This window comes from Trichosporon asahii, assembly GCF_000293215.1.
Source record: "Trichosporon asahii var. asahii CBS 2479 unplaced genomic scaffold scaffold00009, whole genome shotgun sequence".
Taxonomy (NCBI): domain Eukaryota; kingdom Fungi; phylum Basidiomycota; class Tremellomycetes; order Trichosporonales; family Trichosporonaceae; genus Trichosporon; species Trichosporon asahii.
The window spans coordinates 1362996-1381798 of NW_014040915.1; the positions used below are offsets into that span (position 1 = coordinate 1362996).

The window sequence follows — 18803 nt, forward strand, 5'->3', positions numbered from 1 at the left end:
CCTCCAGTCTTGTAATCTAGCGGCCAGAGGGCTCGCTTACTCGAGCGGCTGGGCCTGGAGCTTCTCAACGCCGCCAGCCTTGCGGACCATGCGCTTGAGCTCTCCGGGCGTCTTCTGCCAGACGTTGAGCTTGCGGTCGAGCGCGGCGCGCGAGAAGTCGTCGCCGTGCTTGTGCACCAGACGCGTGAGCCAGATACCCTCCGCGGCCGAGGTGTGCGCTGCACCGGGGCCGACGTAGCGGCGAGAGCCTCGAGGTCTGGGGTCAGCTTGGACTTCAAGCAACAGCCTATCACTCCGCTACTCTCATCTGGAACCACCCTGCAGACTTAGATCATCTGAGCTTCAGAGAGCGGGCATGTGGTTCCAGGTCGGAAGATGAGAGCAGCAGCTTGTAGATCACTCACCTCGGACAACCTGCGTCTTGGCCTGGACGGGCGCCTTCTCAAACTCGTCCTCCTCGGGGTTCAGCGGCTTGCCCCACCGCTTGTCCTCCTCCTTCTCCTCCTTCTCGTCCTCCTCGCCGTCGATGATGATGTCGATCACATTGCCCTCCTCGTCGCGCACGATGCGGCCGAATCCGATCGAAGGCGCGCCCTCAGGTAATGACTGCGTCGGGAGCTGGACCTTGGCATTCGCATTCTCCGGGAGCGGGATCGAGGGAAGCAGGCCAAGCGCGGCGTAGCTGGGGTCAGCTCATCATAGGGGCGGGGGAGCTCAAGAGGCGGCGGATAAAGGCTCGGCATGACCACGCGAGGAGGAGAGGACAACTTGCGAAATGCAACCAGCTCCCAAGCCTCTACAAGGATGTGTCGTAGTTTGCCCCTGTAACCATGCTCTACACAGCATCTGTAGCGTCCAAACTCATGGCCAGGAAACCCTCTCGCTCAGCAACCCAACTCACTTCTGGAACACCGTCTTCTTCCTGTCCCAAGCGTTCTGCAGTGTCTCAGGTCCGAAGAGCGGGTGCGCCTTGCGCAGCTTCTGCTTCAGGCGGCGCTTCTGGAGGAGATTCGGTTTGGTCGACTTGCCCGAGCGGGACTTGGCGCGCTGGCGGGGGTTGGCCATGGTTGTTGGTCGTGGGTGTAGAGAGGTGCGTAGGCAAGGTCACTCTTGCGCAAGTGGAGGTGAACCTCAGGTGCCAAAATAATTGCAACGGTTGGTGGCGGGAGTGGGACACCGTGGGAAGGCTGGCTGATGTCACTCCAGGGCTGGTGTCACTCCAGGGCTGGAGCTCCAGGGCCGGTAGTTGCCGCCCAGCCTGTCGATTTCGGACTGGTGGTCTCTTCCTCGCTGCACGAGCTGTAGTTTGGGTTGTGGTTCCAGACAGGTTACACAAGACCATGCTGCACGGCGTCACGATTAACCCAATTCATAGTGTTCTAATCTACCATAGTCCGTTCTAGTCCTGAATCTGCACCTTGATCGCGCCCTGGCTCGGGTCCGCCGCGACCTGGAACGCCTCCACGGCCTTCTCGAGCGGGAAGCGGTGGGTGACGAGCGGCTTGAGGTTGATGAGGCCGCCCTCAACGAGTCGGATGGCCTTCGGGTACTGGTTCGCGTACCTGTACTGGAACTGAAGGTCGATCTCGTTGGCGCTGCAGTATCCGAAGGGGTAGCTCTGCTCATCGGGCCCGACGCCGATGACGAAGACCTTGCCGCCAAAGACGACAGAGTAGATGGCAGCCCGGATCGAGCTCTCGACACCAGTGCAGTCGAGCGCGACGCGGAGCGGGCCCCCGGCAGCCTTCTTGATTTCCGTGGCCACATCTTCGGAACTCTGGCCGCGCGCAATCGTCACCGTCTTCACGGTGGGGACGAGCTTGCGCGCAAACTCGAGACGGGACTCGAACAGATCCGTGATTACGATGGGGAAGCAGCCGGCGGCGTGGCAGGCGAGCAGAGTGACGAGTCCAATGGGACCGGCACCGCAGACGACGACAGGGTCGCCGAGCCGAACGCCTGCACGCTCCATGCCCGCAAGAGCGACGGCGAGCGGCTCACAGAGCGAGCCCTCCTCGTAGCTTACGTTGTCGGGGAGCTTGTGCAGCCACGCCGCGGGGTGGGCATGGAAGCGGGTCAGAGTGCCGTGGTACGGCGGGGTGGAGAAGAAGACGACGCGGGGGCCTGCATGTCAGCTTCAAAGAACTCTCGAACCGAAGCTGAGGAGCCAACAACTTACAGGCATTGTAGCGGCCGGTACGACACGGGTCGCAGTCCGGAAGCGAGCACGGCACACCGGCCTCAATCGCAACACGGTCACCGACCTTGAGGTCCGTCACACCAGGGCCGAGCTCGACAACCTCACCGGCCGACTCGTGCCCGGCACCGCACTCGTCCGTGACGATCATTGTAGGACCGATGTGGCCATGCTTCCAGAAGTGGACGTCAGAACTGCTGTCAGCGACCTGAGTCAAAATACATCATCGAAGCTCGCCGCTCAGGGCGTGATCTGGTCAGAGTAGGACTCACCCGCAGATACCGGTCGACTTGACGTGCACGATGACCTCTCCCTCGCGCGGCGTGGGGACCGGCTTGTTGATCATGTGCACCTCGTGGGCGGGGTTGTAGGCGCAGGCAATGTTCGCCTTCTTGTCGGCGAGGACGGCATCGTCGGCGTTGAGGACGCGGAACTCCTTGCTCTTGAGGACGCGGGCGGGGTCGTACGCCGCCTCGAAGTGGGTCGGGGTAGCGGCAGCAGCGTTGACCGTCATGATGCGAGCAGCGGGTGAGCTAGCGAGTGAGTGGGCGGTAAGTGAGAGATGAAGAGAGGGGAGAAGACGATGCAGAGGGAAGTTCCCAGACGATATACAGAAGCGGACCGTCACGACGCAGCCTCAGGTGGGCTTCAGCCTGGTGACCCAGACCTCGCCGCTGGGCAATGGGTGTTTTGAAATTGTCGGTATGACACCCAGGCAGCCTGGAGGGACCGGGCCGAGTGCCGATCAGGAATCTGATAACCGCCGCTCAGCCTGCGGTTGTTGCCCTGGCGCGAGGCGGGTATTGCCCGGTTCTTGCCCTTCTACCGAATCGCAGCTCCCCTCTCTCTCTATACGACACTTCATTGTCGCCAGTTCCGGAACGGATGAAGGCTCCTGTGACACGCTGCATACGTTCGCGTTCCGAAGATCCCGAGAAGACGGCTATAGGCTGCTGTCGCCGCTTGGCAGTCCTGGTACGGAGACCAGTTGCCCGCGGGGAGAGCGGTATGTCGGATATCTCCCGGCGGTTCATTTGCTTCCCTCCTCGCTTCTGTCGACTCGAGGTGTTCCCCTTTGGACATGCAGCTGAGGCTGTTGCTTTGCGACTCTACTTATCACCTGAGGTCTATGATGCTGTCCTCCTAAGACTCCCCACCTGGCTGCAGACCGTCATCGGACTACCTTCACGGTGCCGACATTCGACCCCTATCTGACCTACAGCAGCGCTCTCGCGAGAACTGAGAAAGCCCTCTCGATCCCACTTGCTCACTCCTCTTAGTACAGACTACCTCCAGAGCCCTAGAGTCTACAGAGCCGCCTCGCTGGCACAACTGATTAGAATCCGACCTCACCTGGTGACATTCTCCCCACCGACGGCTTCGACCTCTCGAGCTCGCCAACCGCTCAAACGGGCCACCCTTCCTCAGCACTGGGTGATGCTACACAATGCATAAACTGACAAGAGGATAACCATTCAGACAACTTTCGTTCTTTAGCAGCCACTCTATTTCCTCGTGGCGCGCTTGATGAGCGCGGCCGCGACGATGCCCGTGATCGCCGTCGCACCGGCGAGGATGCCCATGCCTGTGTGTCAGCTTGCAACCGCCTGGCGCCAGCTGAGGCAGATTGAACCTACCGATGTAGCCGTCCCGGGCGACGGCGCGGTCGATGAGCTGGCGCAGCGACTGGGCCTGCATGTTCTCGGGCTCGACGGCGAGGAGGAGGTCTGCGAGTCAGCTTATCCATCACGAAAGAACAGCTGTAGTTGGAGTGTCTGATGCGGGGAAGGTCAGAGCGAGGGGAACTGAGGACATGCAAAGGATGCTTCAGAGTCCAAGACTTACCGTTGAACTTTCGTGCGTACGTGTAGTTGCGCAGCTTGTAGTATCCCACCGCGATGTAGTAGGTGCACTCCCTGCGGTGGCTCGGGGACGCCGAGTAGATCTCTGTTTGTCCGATGGGGCGCGTGACAGCAACATCGGCGTCATCCACCATCACGATGTCCGGTAATAAGCGTCAGGTCGTTCGCGGCGAGTTAAATAGCGCGACATGACGTGTTCGGGGAATCGGTTCAGACGTGAAGCAAGCGTGATCATATCGAATGAGCGGAGATGGTAGAAGCACGGCGTCAGCTCTCGTCCCCATCAGCAAGAAGAAACATACCCTGCAGCAGCTTGACGCCCTCCGTCTGTAACTCGGCCGCGCTCGACTTGACCAGTCCCCATCCTGCTGTCAGCTATCAGGTCCTGCAGAGAGAGCTCACCATAGTTGAACTTGGACTGCGTCGTGACGTGCCCGCTCTCAATCTCCTTGTAGTACTGATTCCTGAGAACCTGGTGGGTCAGCTATGTCACTGGAAGTCCACATAGCTGCTGGCGAGAAGGACGAGTGCGTTCCGCAAGTGAACGGCGGTCATTGATTTCCGGACGCAGTCTGCGGTGGAGCAACACGTTCGAGGGCCGTCGACATTCGTGCACCGCCATGCATAGCCCAGTGGGAACTGCGATATGGCTGCCACCCGTCCATGACGAAAGGCAGTAGCGCGCAATGCGTCAAAGCAAGGAGCGCCGAAACACCGACACCGACACTCCACCTGTGTCACTCGCCACCCAGACTCACCTCGAGCTCGTCGTAACTCAGCGACGTCTCCGCCTCAGCCGCGTACGGCAGGTCGGTGGCGATGGAGGCCATTGTCTGCTGTTTCGTAAGGTAGCGTGAAGGAGAAGCGCGGGGTATCGATCGAAAGTCGAAAGTTGGAAGGTCGGGGCACCGAAGGATGATCGAGGAGGAGCGGACAAGTACAGCAACAAGCGACGCCTCAGCGCCTCGGCTTGGTGATCGGATGGAGTTCGGGACACCACGAGGGGGAGCGAACCGGGCCTAGCTTGGAGTGAGCGTCATGGGCGTTTACGTAAGGGTATGACCGAACCTCCACTTTGCAGATCCGCTGATCGCCCTTCTCTGCGAGTGGGCCCAACTCGAGTCCGCTTCTGCTTGCTACCATCGCCAGCCCTCTCCAGCGATCAGATGCGACTTTGACAGCTGCCGTTGGGCGGTGTGGTGAGTTGGTGTGCGGATGTCGGGCCTTGCTCTGCTCTCGCACCGCCGCCACCGGCGTCGCGCCCCACCCGCCGACGGTCCCATCGTGTCCTCTTCGCTAGTATATCGGTTAGTATAATCGCCTCTCAAGTGAGAGCTTCCTCAGCTGTTCTACAGCTGTATGGTGCGCGATAGAGCAGGGTTCGACTCCCTGGCGGAGAATGCGGAGCAACAGCTTCTCTTTTGGCCTGTCGCGGGGCTTCTTTTGGGCTACTGATGGGGTGAAGGAGCCTCAGAAGAATGGGGAGAGGAGATGAGTGAGAGGAAAACTGACTGAACGAGACAGATGTATGGCACAAATGATACATACATGGCTTGACTTGTTGACTTCTGATGATTCTATGCTACATTTCTTCTTCTCTTTCTTCTCTCGCCCCCACCGCTCAGGCATCGCTCTCCACATCGCTCTCCTCCGCCACACCCTCAGGCTCGGGACGGTAGTACTTGCGCGCAAACGCCTCGTCGTCGCTGTCCCACCCAAAGTCCTGGTTGACAGGGATGTACGGCTGGGTATAGGTGAGCGCATCCTGGGCGATGAGCGGGTCGGCGCCATCCTCCCAAGCGCGGCGGGTCATGATGCGGACGTGGCGGAAGTTGGGCGTGCCGAGCTGGTCGAGGCGTGTGTAGATCGGCGCGGTCCAGTCACCCGCCTGCAGCATGTTGCGCGGCTCGAGACCCACGAGAGTGAGATTCAGCATCGGCAGGCCCTGGACGATCTCCACGAGCTGATTCGGATTCGCGTCCCCGCCCGCTGCGTTGTGCCAGACCAGCGTCAGGCTCTCGAGGTCCGGCAAACAGCGGAAGCGAGTGGGAAGCAGACCACGCTCGCTGTCGTAGTGCAGGTGCAGGACCGCGTGCTGGGTACGGGGGATGAGGAACGCGAACGGCGACGCGAGCTGCCCGTCGGCAAATTCGAGACCCCAGCCTCCCGCGTCGTCGAACTCGGCCCAGCTCTGCACCAGGTTCAGGTAGCTCACGAACGTGGGCGCCTGCACGCGCCACTTGCGCGGGTGGCGCTCCCAGTGCCAGTCTGGCTTGGAGCGCACGAGCTGCACGTCCTTGAGCCCGAGAGCGAGCTGCTTGATGCGGCTCTTCGTGCTGTAGAAGTCGAGCACGCGCACGTGGCGCAGCTGAGCCATGCGCGAGAAGTACGCCGCGTCCAGCGCCGCCGTGTCGTCGCCCTCCTCCTTAAGCGGGCCGAAGTACTCCTCAATCGGGTCGTCGTAGTCCCTGTGGTCTGGGGCTGGGGCGGGGTCCAGGTCCCACGGCACGAAGGGAAGACGGTCGCCCCAGGGTGAGAGCAGGACGAGACCGCTCGCACGCTCTGGCGTGCACAGCAGGACGTGGCGGAAGAGTCGTGCGTCGACGCGGTCCTTCACGGCACGGTTCACAAGACGAAGGACGAGCAACCCCGCATGCGGCGTGAGAGCGAAGATCTGGTCAAAGATGTGAGGGTACGCCGAGGCGTCGAGCTTGGCCCCGAGGTGAGGTTGTGCAGTTGAGGGGGCGTGCGGCGAACCCTGCGGCGTGGGAGGCAAGCTGAACGGCGTTGAAGGGCGCGAGTCTTCCTCCTCGAGCGGAGGTGAGAGTGGGCGCGTCTGCCTCGCCCAGTTGCCGAGGGTACCAGTGGCAGCGTAACTATCGTCCTTGAGCGAGCCGAGCGCCTCAGGCGTGAGCGGGTTGCGGGGAATCCAGAGCTTGCCGCGTCCCCGCCCACGTCCACGGCCACGATAATTGGGGTAGCTGTAGTTTGGCGTGTTGTCGGATCTGTTCACATTGTAGGAGCGGTTGTAGAAGCCAGGCTGATCGATGTCTTGGAAGCTGAAGCGGCCGCCACGTCCGCGGCCATAATCACCACGACCACGGGGTGCAGCACGGGGGCCTTGGTCGAAGCGAAGGGGAGCATTCCAGGCTGAGCCTTGGAGAGACGGAGGCGTCGCCGTGGCCACAGTGTAACCGGCGGTTGAGAGACTGCCCGAGCCGAGCCCTCGCTGGCCCTGCGTGCTGAACAGCACGGTGCCCGGCGCCGATCCCGCATGGGACGCCGCACGGGAGGGAGCACGTGAGGGCTCGCGTGAGTCTGGCATGTCGGACCATTCGATGGTCTCAATCGGTTCCACCTGCGTTCTCGGTGCTGCCGATGCGGGGCGCGAGGGTGCAGTCTGGAACCATTGCACCATGGTGGGGTCTGCAGTTCCGGGACGAGAAGGTGCCGGGGGTGGTGCATGTGGTTCGGCCCTCGATGGTGCCCTCGAGCCGTGCAGCGACGGAGGCGCCGATGCGGAGTAGCCAGGAGTCACGGTGGAGTTGCTGGCCGGAATGTCGCGTCGCGTAGTCGGGGAAGGCGGAGGTCCACCCCGGAAGCTGCCTCCTCGGCCACGGTGGTTGCTGAATCCTCTGTGGTTGTGTCCTCTGTTGTAGCCTTGACCCCATCCTCCTCTGTTGCCAGCCTGTCCAGCGTGGCCTCCTCTGGCGTGGTACCCTGCATTAATGTAACCTTGCTGCTGATCGTTCGCATATCCACGCTGAGTACCGGGAGCGGGGTTTCCCCCATCGCCGTGCACGCGCACGCTGTCGCCACCGCGCCCGCCGTTGCCAGGTGTTGTCGGTGCACCAAAGCGCCCCCTCTGCGCACTGAGAGGGCGCGGTGGTAAGTTGGGGTTGGGTGGGAGCATCTTCTAGGCGGCTTGCGGAGGTGTCGGCGTGCTGTCGCCCTGAGCGAAGTTACTGAAAGCAATTCTCTGCTTGCTGCGTCTGAATAGTAGGGTGGCGGCGAAGAGCGCCCCTGGGAAGCGGCGAGAGCGCCCTCGGAGGTGGGGACGGGTGAACGGCGACGCGCGCCCGAGGAAGGTGAACTTTCTCTGTCGAGTCGGGGAGGGGAAGGTGAGGAAGGTCGGTTGGTCTATCGGCGAGCACGCCCGAAGAGTGTGAAGTTAAGAGGAGAGTAGACGAGAAGGAGGAAAATGTTTCCAAGGGGAAGGGCGTACTTGCGTTAGTAGTGTCATCTGTGTGGGTGAGACGCGGCTCGATCGGGGTGTGGGATCTGTGGATGAGTGGATGCGCGATGTGGCCGGGAGACGAGCGATAGGCGCGAAAGCGGCGATGAGGGATCGTCGGCAATCAAGATTGATTGTCGGCCTAGCATCCGGTTAAGCGTCGCTTCGATCGCCTTGTTGCTGATTACGCTGCGTTCCATTTGCCTTCTGTCCTTACCACGCAGAAGCGTATGTTGGTGCTGCACAGCCCAATGCCAGAACCAACGATACATACAACAAACCAGCCTAGCTCCACCAATGCTTCTTCGTCCCCTCCACAGCGCCGACCTTGATCTCCTCCTTCTCCCTGAGGTCCTTCACATCCCTGGTCCCACCCATCCCAACACACACCTTGCCCTTCTCATTCTTAATCAAAATCTTGGACTGGTCCCCCTTCTTCAGCGTCGTATAGCTGCTCATCGCCATGTCGAGGTAATCGTCCTGCTCCCTAAGCGCCTCGGGGACATACTTGCTAATGCCCTTCATGAGCTTGTGAGCGCGGAACTTGTTCTTGCGCCCCGCGCCCCGCTCGCTCCCGAGCGGAATCACGTTCGTAGTCCACAGATCTTCGTAAGGGTTTACGACCTCGTCGAGCTGCGGTCTGAGGATGGAGCCGAACACGGGCTCCTCGCCGCGCACGTGGATCGGGCCGAGGAAGTTCTCAGGCAGCAACAACAACACATCGCCCTTGCGCGTCTCGACCAGCAGGTCGATTTGCCGGTTGGCGTCCAGCTCCTTCAGATCAATGAGGATGCCGCCGCGGTCGGAGCGTACCTCGACACGCGCCTTCGTCCGGCCCTGCTTCACTTTTGGCGGGATCGTGCCGTCCGGCCCGGGCGTGGGCGCAGGCGACGGCACGCCCCCGCCCCGCTCATCGACGACTGCGAGCGTGAGGCTGATCCCCCCATTCTCGGTCTGGAACTTGGCATCCGGCCGCAACACGTAGTGTTTCGCCAGCCCGCCCAGGCCGCCAATCGGCGCCCCGATCGTCCAGTTGAAGTCTTGCTCGGGGTACGCCTCGACTGCACTCAGGGCCGCGTCCGCCGTCGTCGTCATCGCCGCCGGAACCGTAAGGAGGGACTTCTGGAGACATGGATCGAGGTAGGACACCTTCGTGATTGGCTCCTTGCCCGCAGCCTTCGCCTTGTCCTTCGGCTGCGCCTTTGGGCGATCCTTCCTCGGCGGTGTGGGGGCGGGGAGGGAGGCGGAGGCGGTGGCCTTGGTCGGCTTCGGGGGCTGGGATGGGCCAGCGCCGGGGGTGGCAGTAGCAGAGGCGGGAACTTTGGCGGGAGCCGACGCCGCCGAGGTCTGTTTCTCGGGCACTGGCGGACCAGACGTCTGTTTTCCGGGGGAGTGGGTGCCGGCGACACACCTTGTGCAGCTTCCCGTCCCTCGACGCTTAGTTGAGCCTTCTCTGATGGCGTCGGTCGGCTCTCTACAGCCACGGTCGCTGCGCGTAGTGGCTGTTCCAGCTGTGGACACCCCGGTCTCTTATCGGCAGTCGTCGCCGCTCGGGACGTGATCGAATGCGCGTGGGCACGTGTCTGTGGCCCCTCGACGGCAATCGAAGCCGCGCGAGGTGCCTGTGGCATTGTTGGCCGCATCCGTGTCGACAGAGCGTCAGGATGCTGCCCCGCGCCGAGAGAGGTAGCGCGAGGCTGTCCCTGGCCCATTCCCCTCGGAGGAGCACTCGCTGCTGGCTGAGTTTCCGTCGCGACGGGTTGACGGGTCCACTGGATCGGTGGCTGTGACCTCTGGATATCCGCGCTTGTCCTCCGAATTCTCTGCGGGCTAGTCGGGACAGGAGTCTTCGTGCTCTGCTGCGCGTCCGCTGTCGTCGCCCCCGACGGCGACAGAGGCGCATTCTGCACCGTTCGTGTCCGGGGCGACTCGGGGAGCAGTCCCTGGGACCCGTGAGAGGTTGATGTCTGGGGAGACCGAGGCGGGGGCGTGCGCGACGATACCTGTGGAATCTGAGGCAGCGGTCTGGACCCACTAGTCGTGCGCTGGTGCGGGTGGTGTGACTCCCGCGGCGATCCTCTCGGCGTCAGCGGAGGTGTGAGTGGAGAGTTCTCGCCCAGCTCAATCGGAGGCGGAACGCGCCTCTGCCTCGGAGGCGACGGTGGACGCTGCCCGATCGGTACGGGGGCGGCGACTCGGTGTTTCTGAGCCGAGACTGGGGACTCGGGGGCGATGGAGACAGATCCACTCCGCGAGGCGGTGTACTTCGGGACTGTGTGCGCGGGAACCTTGGGCGGGAGTGGCGGAGGTGTTGAGGATGCTGAGGCGGCAGATAGCGTGGACTGCGGCGAGATCGTGAGTCGTTCCAACCCCGCTGGTCCAGAGGCAAAGGACGTTGGCTCATCGCTCACTCCGCCCTCTGTGGCAGGATGGAGGCCATACTGCGCGCCGGCTAGGAGACGGTCCGAGGCGCCGGTCGGTTTGCGCTGAGGTTGCGTGTTCTGCCGCGGCGCGACGGGCTGGTGCGCGTGGTTTGCACTCATCGCCAGATGCGCTCACAGGTTAAGCAAGTGGAGGTGGTCGTGAGAGTGGAGGTGGAGCGATGTGGTAAATCAAGAGTTACAAGCAACAAAAACCACGAGGCAAGCGATCGCAGGCAAGCAGGGCGCCATGCTGCAATGAGCGAGGCTAGCAAGGAGTTATCACCACCAAACTAGTCCGTGATTGGTATGCAGACGATGCCGACGTTGACGGCGGAGTTGATGACGTCGGCCCGGCCGTGGACGTTTCGGACTCCTAAATTAGATCTTGTGTCATCTTCCCACGGTCGAATACCACGTCCCGTCCCAGGTGATCTCTCGAGGGTCAAGTGCCCGTCTCGAAATTGTACTGCACGCCATGCCCCTACCTGGTTCCCCACTTGAACGTAAGGGAGGTGGGTGGTGCGGATTTGCAGCAGAAAACAGCACGACGAGTTTCGGAACGCTGGCGTCCAACGAGGAGGAGAATTAAGTGGACGAAGGGTAAAGTTGGGTTGTGATCCTCAGTGAAATCGGTGAGCTCCTGCGACGCCTCTCGCGAGCACAAGCCGTGTCCTTTGCCCAGCACACTGGTGGTCAAGGCGACAGGGATCAAGGGACGATGCGGACAAGGAGGGAGGGACGAGTAGGGTTTTGCTTGCAGCATTCACTGGCCGCCGCACTTCGAGACATGAAACGGCCACATGCGATGGCGGTGATACGCGAGCCGATACACGCGACACCGGCCCCGATCGCCCCGATTGCCCTTGCCGCTTCGACGGTCTCTCCATCGCATCTCATCTCGTTCATCCGACTGCCACCAACCAAACTCCTGCAATCCACCTGGAGACTGAGACTCGACCGTCGACAGCATGCTGCATGCAGGATGCTATACATCGTGCACGGCGCCATGTAGGAGGCTGGAGGATGGAGAAATGACCCTGCGCTTCGAAACCGTCAAGAGCGATCTAGGCGGTTGCGGCGCGCGCTCGGACCCCCGCACTCGACCCTAGTCTCGCTCTCGTCGTATGCTCATCGGCCGGAGACACCACCAGGATACCACGTCGGCAAGCACAATGCGCTCATGCAGGGCTACGCAGCAAGCCCAGCGTCCCAGAATGCGGTCCTGACGAGTTCCTGCACGGCCTGGTCCGAGCACACTCCTCACCTCCATCTCTACGTCCGCATACCGCTCTTACATCCTCCTAGCCCTGCTCACTGACCTCGTGCCGTGGCCAACGCCGGCCCCGCCCACAACCCAACGCCTCAGCCTCAGCCGCAGCCCATCGCACACCTAACGACGACCACCACCACCACGGGACCATGCTCGATGCGCACTAACTCTGCTCGACCACTCCCAGACTACCCGCACCCAACTTTTTCCTCTTGACACCCCTCCATCGACATTTCACACCGCTACTCTCTTTCACTGTCCGTCTATCACTTACCCCTTATCTCATATCCATACCTCCCCGGCGCCAGTAGCGATCCACCAGCCGTGCGAGTCCACTCAGGTCGAGGTATCCGGTAGCGTCAAGACCAGGTGTCGAGGTACGTGGACTATCTAATGGGAGCCGCCGTGAGCGAGGATGGAGGGAGGGCACACACACACACACACTGAGGAGCGTCGAGCTGACGATCACAGGATGAGCACCCACCACCGGCAGAAGCGTGGGCGACGAGGGGGTCCTGGCCATCGACCCGACCACCGTCCTCCCGGGCTGGTGAGCGGGTTAGCCGAGCAGCCCGGGCAGCCGCTGCCGTCGCCCCGCGTGTCCATGTCGTTCAACACGCAGCCCGGTCATCCGTTTGCGCCTCCCCCGTTCAGACCGGGGGCGCACACCCGCCAAGAGTCGAGCTTCCAGTCGCACGCCTTTCCTCTCCCAGGCATGTATCCGTGGTCCACTCCGCCTATCCCCTCGACCCCAGTCAAGCCTAGCCCCTTGGGAAACAACTCGACCACTGCTTCTGCTTCTGCCTCCAAGTTTGGTCCTGCTCCATATCAACCCCAAGGCAACGGCAACGAGCCTCGAGGATCAGTCCACCAGCGCAGTCCCCCCACCCACTCGCAAGAGTTACCTACAAAACGCCAGCGACACCGCCAGGTAGAGAACGGTATAGGTTTGGGACGCCCTTCCAGGCTCTCCATCTCGGTGACCGCCAGCCAGGCGGCCAAGGCTGCTAGGAGCGCTACGGCTCCAGGCGGTTCTGCGGTCCCAGTCCGACAGCCCTTTGGCCCATCGAACCCCTCGGACGGTCCTCCGCCCTTCGCCAACGGTGCACGGAGAACCTGGGCTCTCGACCCCTCAGCTCGCGCCACTCTCGGTCACTTCCCGCACTCGTCGCTGTCGCTTCCTCTGTCCGGCCAGCCGCTTCCACGACACGGAGCAAGACAGTCCGTGTCAAATCCCGGTGGCGCATTCTTCGGACCGAGGAAAACGCACACATCACACCTTTCACGGTCCCACGAGCGAACCCCGAGCATTCCACACAGGGTTGGACCTCCACCCAAAGCGATCCTGGGTGGACCGGGCGGTAAGACATTTGAGGAGCTCCGTGTCCCATCACCTGCTCGCCCTGCACCTGCACCCTCTAGCCCAACCGCGGCCGCTTCTTCCGACCTTCCACGTCCATCTTCACCGTCGGCAGCTCCCAACGGTGACACCATCAGCAGCCCCCCGAAGCCGACAGCCAAGGAGCCCTTTGATGTCAAGCACGGCGGGACGACGGTGCGTGTGGCGCTGCCCCCTGACGTCTACGACCCGCCCGACACACCTTTGGAAGAAGTTGCCGAAGACTCTGAGGAGGCGGACGGTGCTGAGCTTGCTGAAGACGATACTACTGTGACGCAGGACGGCGAAGCTGAGGTCAAGGAACTGGACGCTGCGTCTGACTCGGTACTTGCAGCGGACGAGAAATCTGGAGAGGACGGAGAACCAGGTCAAGATACCGAGACTGGTGAAGAGGCGAAGGACCCTGGCTCCGACGACAACGCCAAAGAGGCCACCGAGACAACTGAGACTATCGAGAAGCCCGTCCGGCCCTCGAAGCCGCCTCGGAAGGAGGCATTCCCGTGGCCTGAGCGAAAGGTTGCCTCGCCCAAGAGTATCCCTCTGCCGCCGTCGCCTCTCGACGAGGAGCTCGAATTGAGCGACATTGAGAACTGGGTCGCGCACGACACTCCCCACGGCTCCATCGATATCACGTCGTCTTGGAACGGCAAGGCCGTCAAGGTGTCGATGCCACCGGTGAGCTTGGGAAAGTGGTTTGCAAGCTGACGAGACAGGAAAGCTTTGAGGCATTGAGGGCCAAGAGTATGTCTCCGGGTTCGACGGAGCCCTCAGCTCTGTACGAGGATGCCGTGGACCAGGTCGAGCTGGCGCTGGACGTGGAGATGCGCGAAGCGACTCCTCCTGAGAGCGACGAATCCGCCGAGCCGGCCGATCCTGGCACCGCACGTTCCCTCCCGACGCACCTGAGGAGCGAATCGATGCAGAGCAACGCCACCGCCACGGGCTCAGACGCAGACAGCAGTACGATGCCTTCGCAGTCCCAGCGCCGCCACACGAATCTCAGCCTCAGCAGCAACCCCTTCTTACAGCGCTCGTTAGGCGGCATCCTGCGCGGCGACGGGCGCGAGAACCGCTCCAATGCCCCGTCCCCCGTCAGTGCAGCGTTCCCGCAGCGTGGAGAGCTGCCCGACTGGTATCACGACCCGACGATGCAGAACACGCCCTCGCCCAGCCAGTCCAACTTTATCGGCTCGCAGGGATTCCCACAGGACGGGTTCCCGCAGCAGGGCTTCTTGCCCGACTGGCCCACGGACATGCTGCCAAAGGCGGAGGTGGTTGGAGGGAAGGAGGCAAGTCCAGAGCCCGATGCTTCAGAGGAGGGAGAGGGCTGGGGCACGCCACAGTCTACACCTGGCAAGGAGCACGGACACTCTGCAACGAAGACAGAGACAGAAATTTCCGAGTCACTCTGGCCATCGACGTCGGCGTCAAAGGCTGACGAGGAGCCGTCCGCATCTCCGACCTCGACTGCGTCGACCGCTGACGACATTGTTGTCTCTGTCCAGGTGACGAGTGGCCCTCCGAAGGAGCCGTCCGCAAACACGGATGATCGTACCGTCACTGAGGAAAAGGATCTCATCAAGCTTGACTCGGACACCCCCAGCTCCGACACCAAGACCCGCGAAAGGCCTCGGCCCAAGGTCGCCACTGGCTTCTTGCAGCGCCAGCTGCAGAGTATCATGCGGTCGGACAAGTCCAAGGCGAAGCCGCCCCCTGCTCCCACTGCTCCTGCTCCCACACAGGAGGCTGAGGCGTCGACCTCTCCAGACGTTCCGCCGACGCCCCCGCCCACTCAGGAGTATAACGCTGGCTTGGAGCAGACCTCTGCGAAAGAGGAACGTGAGAAGATCGACGACCGTCAGGGATCCGACTCAGACTCGGAGAACAATGACGGAGGTGATGAGAGCTACAGCCTCGATGGCAGCGACGGTGAGGAGGACTTCGTTGACAGCCCATCCAGCCCGTTCAAACCCTCTGATGGGCAGGACGGAGAAATGAACGGAGACGACGCACCGCGCCACAACAACCCGAGCTTTAAGAGTCTCTCGCCCATCGGCAAGCTGAAGCCGAGTGCCTCTGTCTTCGTCCCCAGAGCTGTCGTTACTTCTCCCCCGCGGATGATGCCCAAGGTTGAGGCGCCGCAGCCTGAGCAGCGACCACCTTCTGTCACTTCGTCCGCCTTCACATTCGGCTACCCATCGACCGTTGAGCACCGCAAGCTCTCGCTGGCCTCAACCGCCAGCCCGCGAAACCCATCCAAGGTGCTGGCCTCGCTCCCTATTCTGCAGCCCTCTGCCCCGGCGTTCAAGCCAACGGCGCCTGCCTTCCAGCCCAGCGCTCCCGTCTTCCAGCCAGGTGCACCTGCGTTCCAGCCGAGTGCGTCCGTCTTCCAACCAGGGGCGCCCGTCTTCCAGCCCGCCGGCACCGGCTTTGGCGCGTCTAATCCCCAGACCGCCGGAACTGGTGGCGCCCTCGGCCTCTTCACCTTCACTCACAACCTGCGTCCAACTGCCGCCGAGTTCCGCCCCAACGGTGTTCGCCTGGGAGCCTCGCCTCTGCGCCAGAACGCGTCTCTTAAGCCCCACCCTCCCGAGCTCGACTTGTCAAAGGCGGACCCGACCTCGAAGCCCTTCGAGCTCGGCAGCGCCTTCTTCCCTAGCAATGAGGGCAAGCTGGAGTTTGGCAACGGCGAGGTGTCCCTTCTCATGCGCGAAAAGCGGCCGGTCAAGATCGAGCGCCCCGAGCCGCCTGCTGCACTGCTCCCTCGTAGGGACCCCGCGTCGCCCAGGCAACTCAGCCAACGAGAACGTGATTCGATGTCCGAGGCTGTATGTTTTGCGTACGGGAGAGCTTAACTGACCGCAGGAGGCCGTCTCTGACGAAGATCGCGAGTCGCCCCGCCGCCGCAAGCACACCGCTAAGAGGTCGTCGCAGAACTCGTACCTCCCGAAAGCGGCCAACTTCCCGAAGACCCCGGCTTCGCCTGAGAAGAAGGACGACGTCAACATCTACCCGTCGCAGCCTATCAAAGCCCCCGCTCGTGCTGAGCCAGACACGCCGTCCGCGTCGACCCACCAGAAGCGGCCCAGCCTGAACCCGACAGCTAAGCCGTTCGTCTTCGGTCAGGGCTCTTTCTCCTCGCCCGCCTCAACGCAGCTGCCTGACGGCAATGGCTTCTCGGGAGCGAGCAAGCGCGCCGCAGGTGCCGGGGTTCAGGTCGCCGACGCGTCGCGGTTCCGCTCGTGGGTCTTCCCAACCTCGGCTAGCAACTCGTCAGCCGCCAAGTCAACGCAAAAGCGGCGTCACTCGGACTCCGACCACAGCCGGAGCAGCAGTGGCGGCTACGATGACCGATCGTCGGCCGCCGACATGCACGGTCTGGATACTGCGGCCGTCGAAGCGATGCAGCGTGACATGGACGGCGGCGACTGGTCCGACTGGCCGGGCAGCCCGCCCAGGATGAGCCAGCTGCGTCCTGTTCAGACTGGCGAGTCTGTCGAGTTCCCGCTGCGACGCGATTCGGGACAGGCGATCGAGGTCATTAAGCCGACGAACGACACGTCGTCGTCCAACTCGCCTCTGTCGACGGCGTCTGACGTCGCCATAGAGCAGGGTCTCGCTGCTGAGATCCTCGACAAGCTCGACTCGCTCGAGCAGCAACTCGCATCCGTGAAGGAGGAGAATGAGCGTCTTCTTGAGGAGGCGTTCGATCGTGTCGATGTCGCGCACGAGTCGAGTGCGGTTCGCGCCCTAAACGCTTTGAGAGGTGAGCTGAGCTGCACTGGTCATAGCTGACAACAGACAACCTGCCGACCTCGACCCGGGCATTAGAGAACGTCGCAGCCGTCCTGACATCGCACAGCACGCTGCTGAAGGAGATCCAGACGGCGATCAACGACAACCTGATCGCGGATGAGGGCAGCTCGCGTGACTCATCGCAGTCCTCCGTCGCGGAAGGCGACACGACTCTCGTCAACACCAACACGCTGAACACGACCGCAATCCAAGAGCTCCTAACTTCTCTGCAAGCGGGGCAGAAGGCGATGATGGACAAGATCAGCCTTTCCGCGCAGAGCGCGACGATCGCCGAGCTGCGCGAGGTGAAGGCGGCTCTTCTGGACCTGCGCGCGCGAGAAGCCGAGGCTGACGACGCAAAGGCGAAAGAGATTGCAGAACTGAAGGCCATCCTGAAGGAGGAGCGGTCCCGGCGCGAGCTGGCAGACAGCAAGGCAGCCGTGCTCAAGTCGCAGGTCGAGACGCTCCGCCAGCGCCGCGACTCGACCGAGGACGCGTGGCGCACCTCGCTCCTCACCGAGGTCACGACGGCGAGCGCAAAGGTCAAGATCATCCAGGCGTCTGAGACTGAGGCGCAGCAGGAGCTCGTCTCCCTGCGACAGGAACTGAGCAAGCAGAGCGAGCTTCTCAAGGCTATGAAGGAGGAGGTAAGCTACCAGCAAGTGACGCAGCTGACAACAGCGCGACGCCGCAGCGCAGACAGCGAAGCAGAGACACGACGACGCGACTCTGCTGCAGAAGGAGATGGCGTCGTTCCACTCGTCCTTCTTTGAGCGGCTCGACAGTCTCACTATTTCTGGCGACCCGAAGCGCGTACAGGTGCTCGAAGCAGAACTCTCTGCGGCCAAGGAAGAGGTAAGCTAGCTGGGCCTCGCTGTAACTAACACACAGCTCAGGAGCCTGAAGGAGGAGACCTGCACCCTCCGCGTCGAACTCGCGGAGGCGAAGGCGAGCATAGCCCTGGAGCGCGAGAAGGGTCTCCGTGCGGGCGAGAACCACGCTACCGAAGCACGCACGCTCGACCTGCAGCTCAAGGCCGAGAAGGCGCGCGGCTCCTACCTCGAGAGCAAGGTACAGAAGACGACCGCAGAGCTGGCAGCCCTCACGCAAAACCTGGACGTGTGGCGCAGTGCCGCTCTCGAACAGCGCCTGCGCGCAGAGCAAGGCGCCGTCCACATCGCGGCCATGCAGCAGGAGAACTTCCACTGGCGCGAGTTTGCACTCGGCGCAGACAGGCATAGGCTGGAGCAATGGCTGTCCACGCGGCCGTTCGAGGGTCTCGACCACCTCACGGTCGCAAAGGCGGCGCCGAGCGTCGTGTCCAGCGATACGCCTACGCCAAGGGCGCCGGCAAAGACCGCGCTTCCAGCCAAGGCTGGTGTCGCACCCCCCGTGCCGAGTAAGCAGGATGGGCCACCCGTTCCTCCGAAAGGAGCAGTGACGCCCAAGGCTACCCCGAGAGCCGCACCGAGGATTGTGGAACCCTCCGCGTGAGCTTACTACTAGATAAAAGTGACATCCCCCCCGTTCTTTACATAAATGACTAATGATGACGACTTGTGTATGCATGGTATGAACGTGACGGAGTATTTGTTCTGCATGCCAGCACTGCAACGATGTGAT

General features: G+C 62.3%; 6 protein-coding genes and 1 non-coding gene across 7 annotated transcripts; 2 read left to right on the top strand and 5 right to left on the bottom strand.

The window, feature by feature from the left end:
- Positions 1-36: 36 nt before the first annotated feature.
- Positions 37-1065, bottom strand: A1Q1_07272 (ribosomal large subunit biogenesis-related protein; the record flags this gene model as incomplete). The annotated part of the gene is made up of 3 exons (XM_014327508.1): positions 37-266; positions 405-682; positions 902-1065. 3 exons carry the CDS (start codon positions 1063-1065, stop codon positions 37-39), a joined length of 672 nt encoding a protein of 223 aa, XP_014182983.1.
- A 334-nt stretch (positions 1066-1399) lies between these two features.
- On the bottom strand, positions 1400-2711 carry A1Q1_07273 (uncharacterized protein; the record flags this gene model as incomplete). Its single annotated transcript, XM_014327509.1, has 3 exons — positions 1400-2124; positions 2180-2391; positions 2470-2711. 3 exons carry the CDS (start codon positions 2709-2711, stop codon positions 1400-1402), a joined length of 1179 nt encoding a protein of 392 aa, XP_014182984.1.
- Positions 2712-3702: 991 nt separating this feature from the next.
- A1Q1_07274 (fission-related protein) lies at positions 3703-4889 on the bottom strand (the record flags this gene model as incomplete). Its single annotated transcript, XM_014327510.1, has 5 exons — positions 3703-3782; positions 3835-3924; positions 4043-4113; positions 4362-4531; positions 4818-4889. 5 exons carry the CDS (start codon positions 4887-4889, stop codon positions 3703-3705), a joined length of 483 nt encoding a protein of 160 aa, XP_014182985.1.
- A 460-nt stretch (positions 4890-5349) lies between these two features.
- On the top strand, positions 5350-5459 carry A1Q1_t189. Its single transcript has one exon. It is a non-coding gene; the product is annotated as a tRNA-Glu (tRNA).
- A 221-nt stretch (positions 5460-5680) lies between these two features.
- On the bottom strand, positions 5681-7972 carry A1Q1_07275 (uncharacterized protein; the record flags this gene model as incomplete). The annotated part of the gene is made up of 1 exon (XM_014327511.1): positions 5681-7972. One exon carries the CDS (start codon positions 7970-7972, stop codon positions 5681-5683), a length of 2292 nt encoding a protein of 763 aa, XP_014182986.1.
- Positions 7973-8578: 606 nt separating this feature from the next.
- On the bottom strand, positions 8579-10836 carry A1Q1_07276 (uncharacterized protein; the record flags this gene model as incomplete). Its single annotated transcript, XM_014327512.1, has 2 exons — positions 8579-9654; positions 9705-10836. 2 exons carry the CDS (start codon positions 10834-10836, stop codon positions 8579-8581), a joined length of 2208 nt encoding a protein of 735 aa, XP_014182987.1.
- A 1622-nt stretch (positions 10837-12458) lies between these two features.
- On the top strand, positions 12459-18674 carry A1Q1_07277 (uncharacterized protein; the record flags this gene model as incomplete). The annotated part of the gene is made up of 6 exons (XM_014327513.1): positions 12459-14060; positions 14111-16213; positions 16254-17126; positions 17177-17827; positions 17880-18035; positions 18087-18674. The coding sequence occupies 6 exons, from the start codon at positions 12459-12461 to the stop codon at positions 18672-18674; spliced, it is 5973 nt and encodes a 1990-aa protein (XP_014182988.1).
- Positions 18675-18803: the final 129 nt, after the last annotated feature.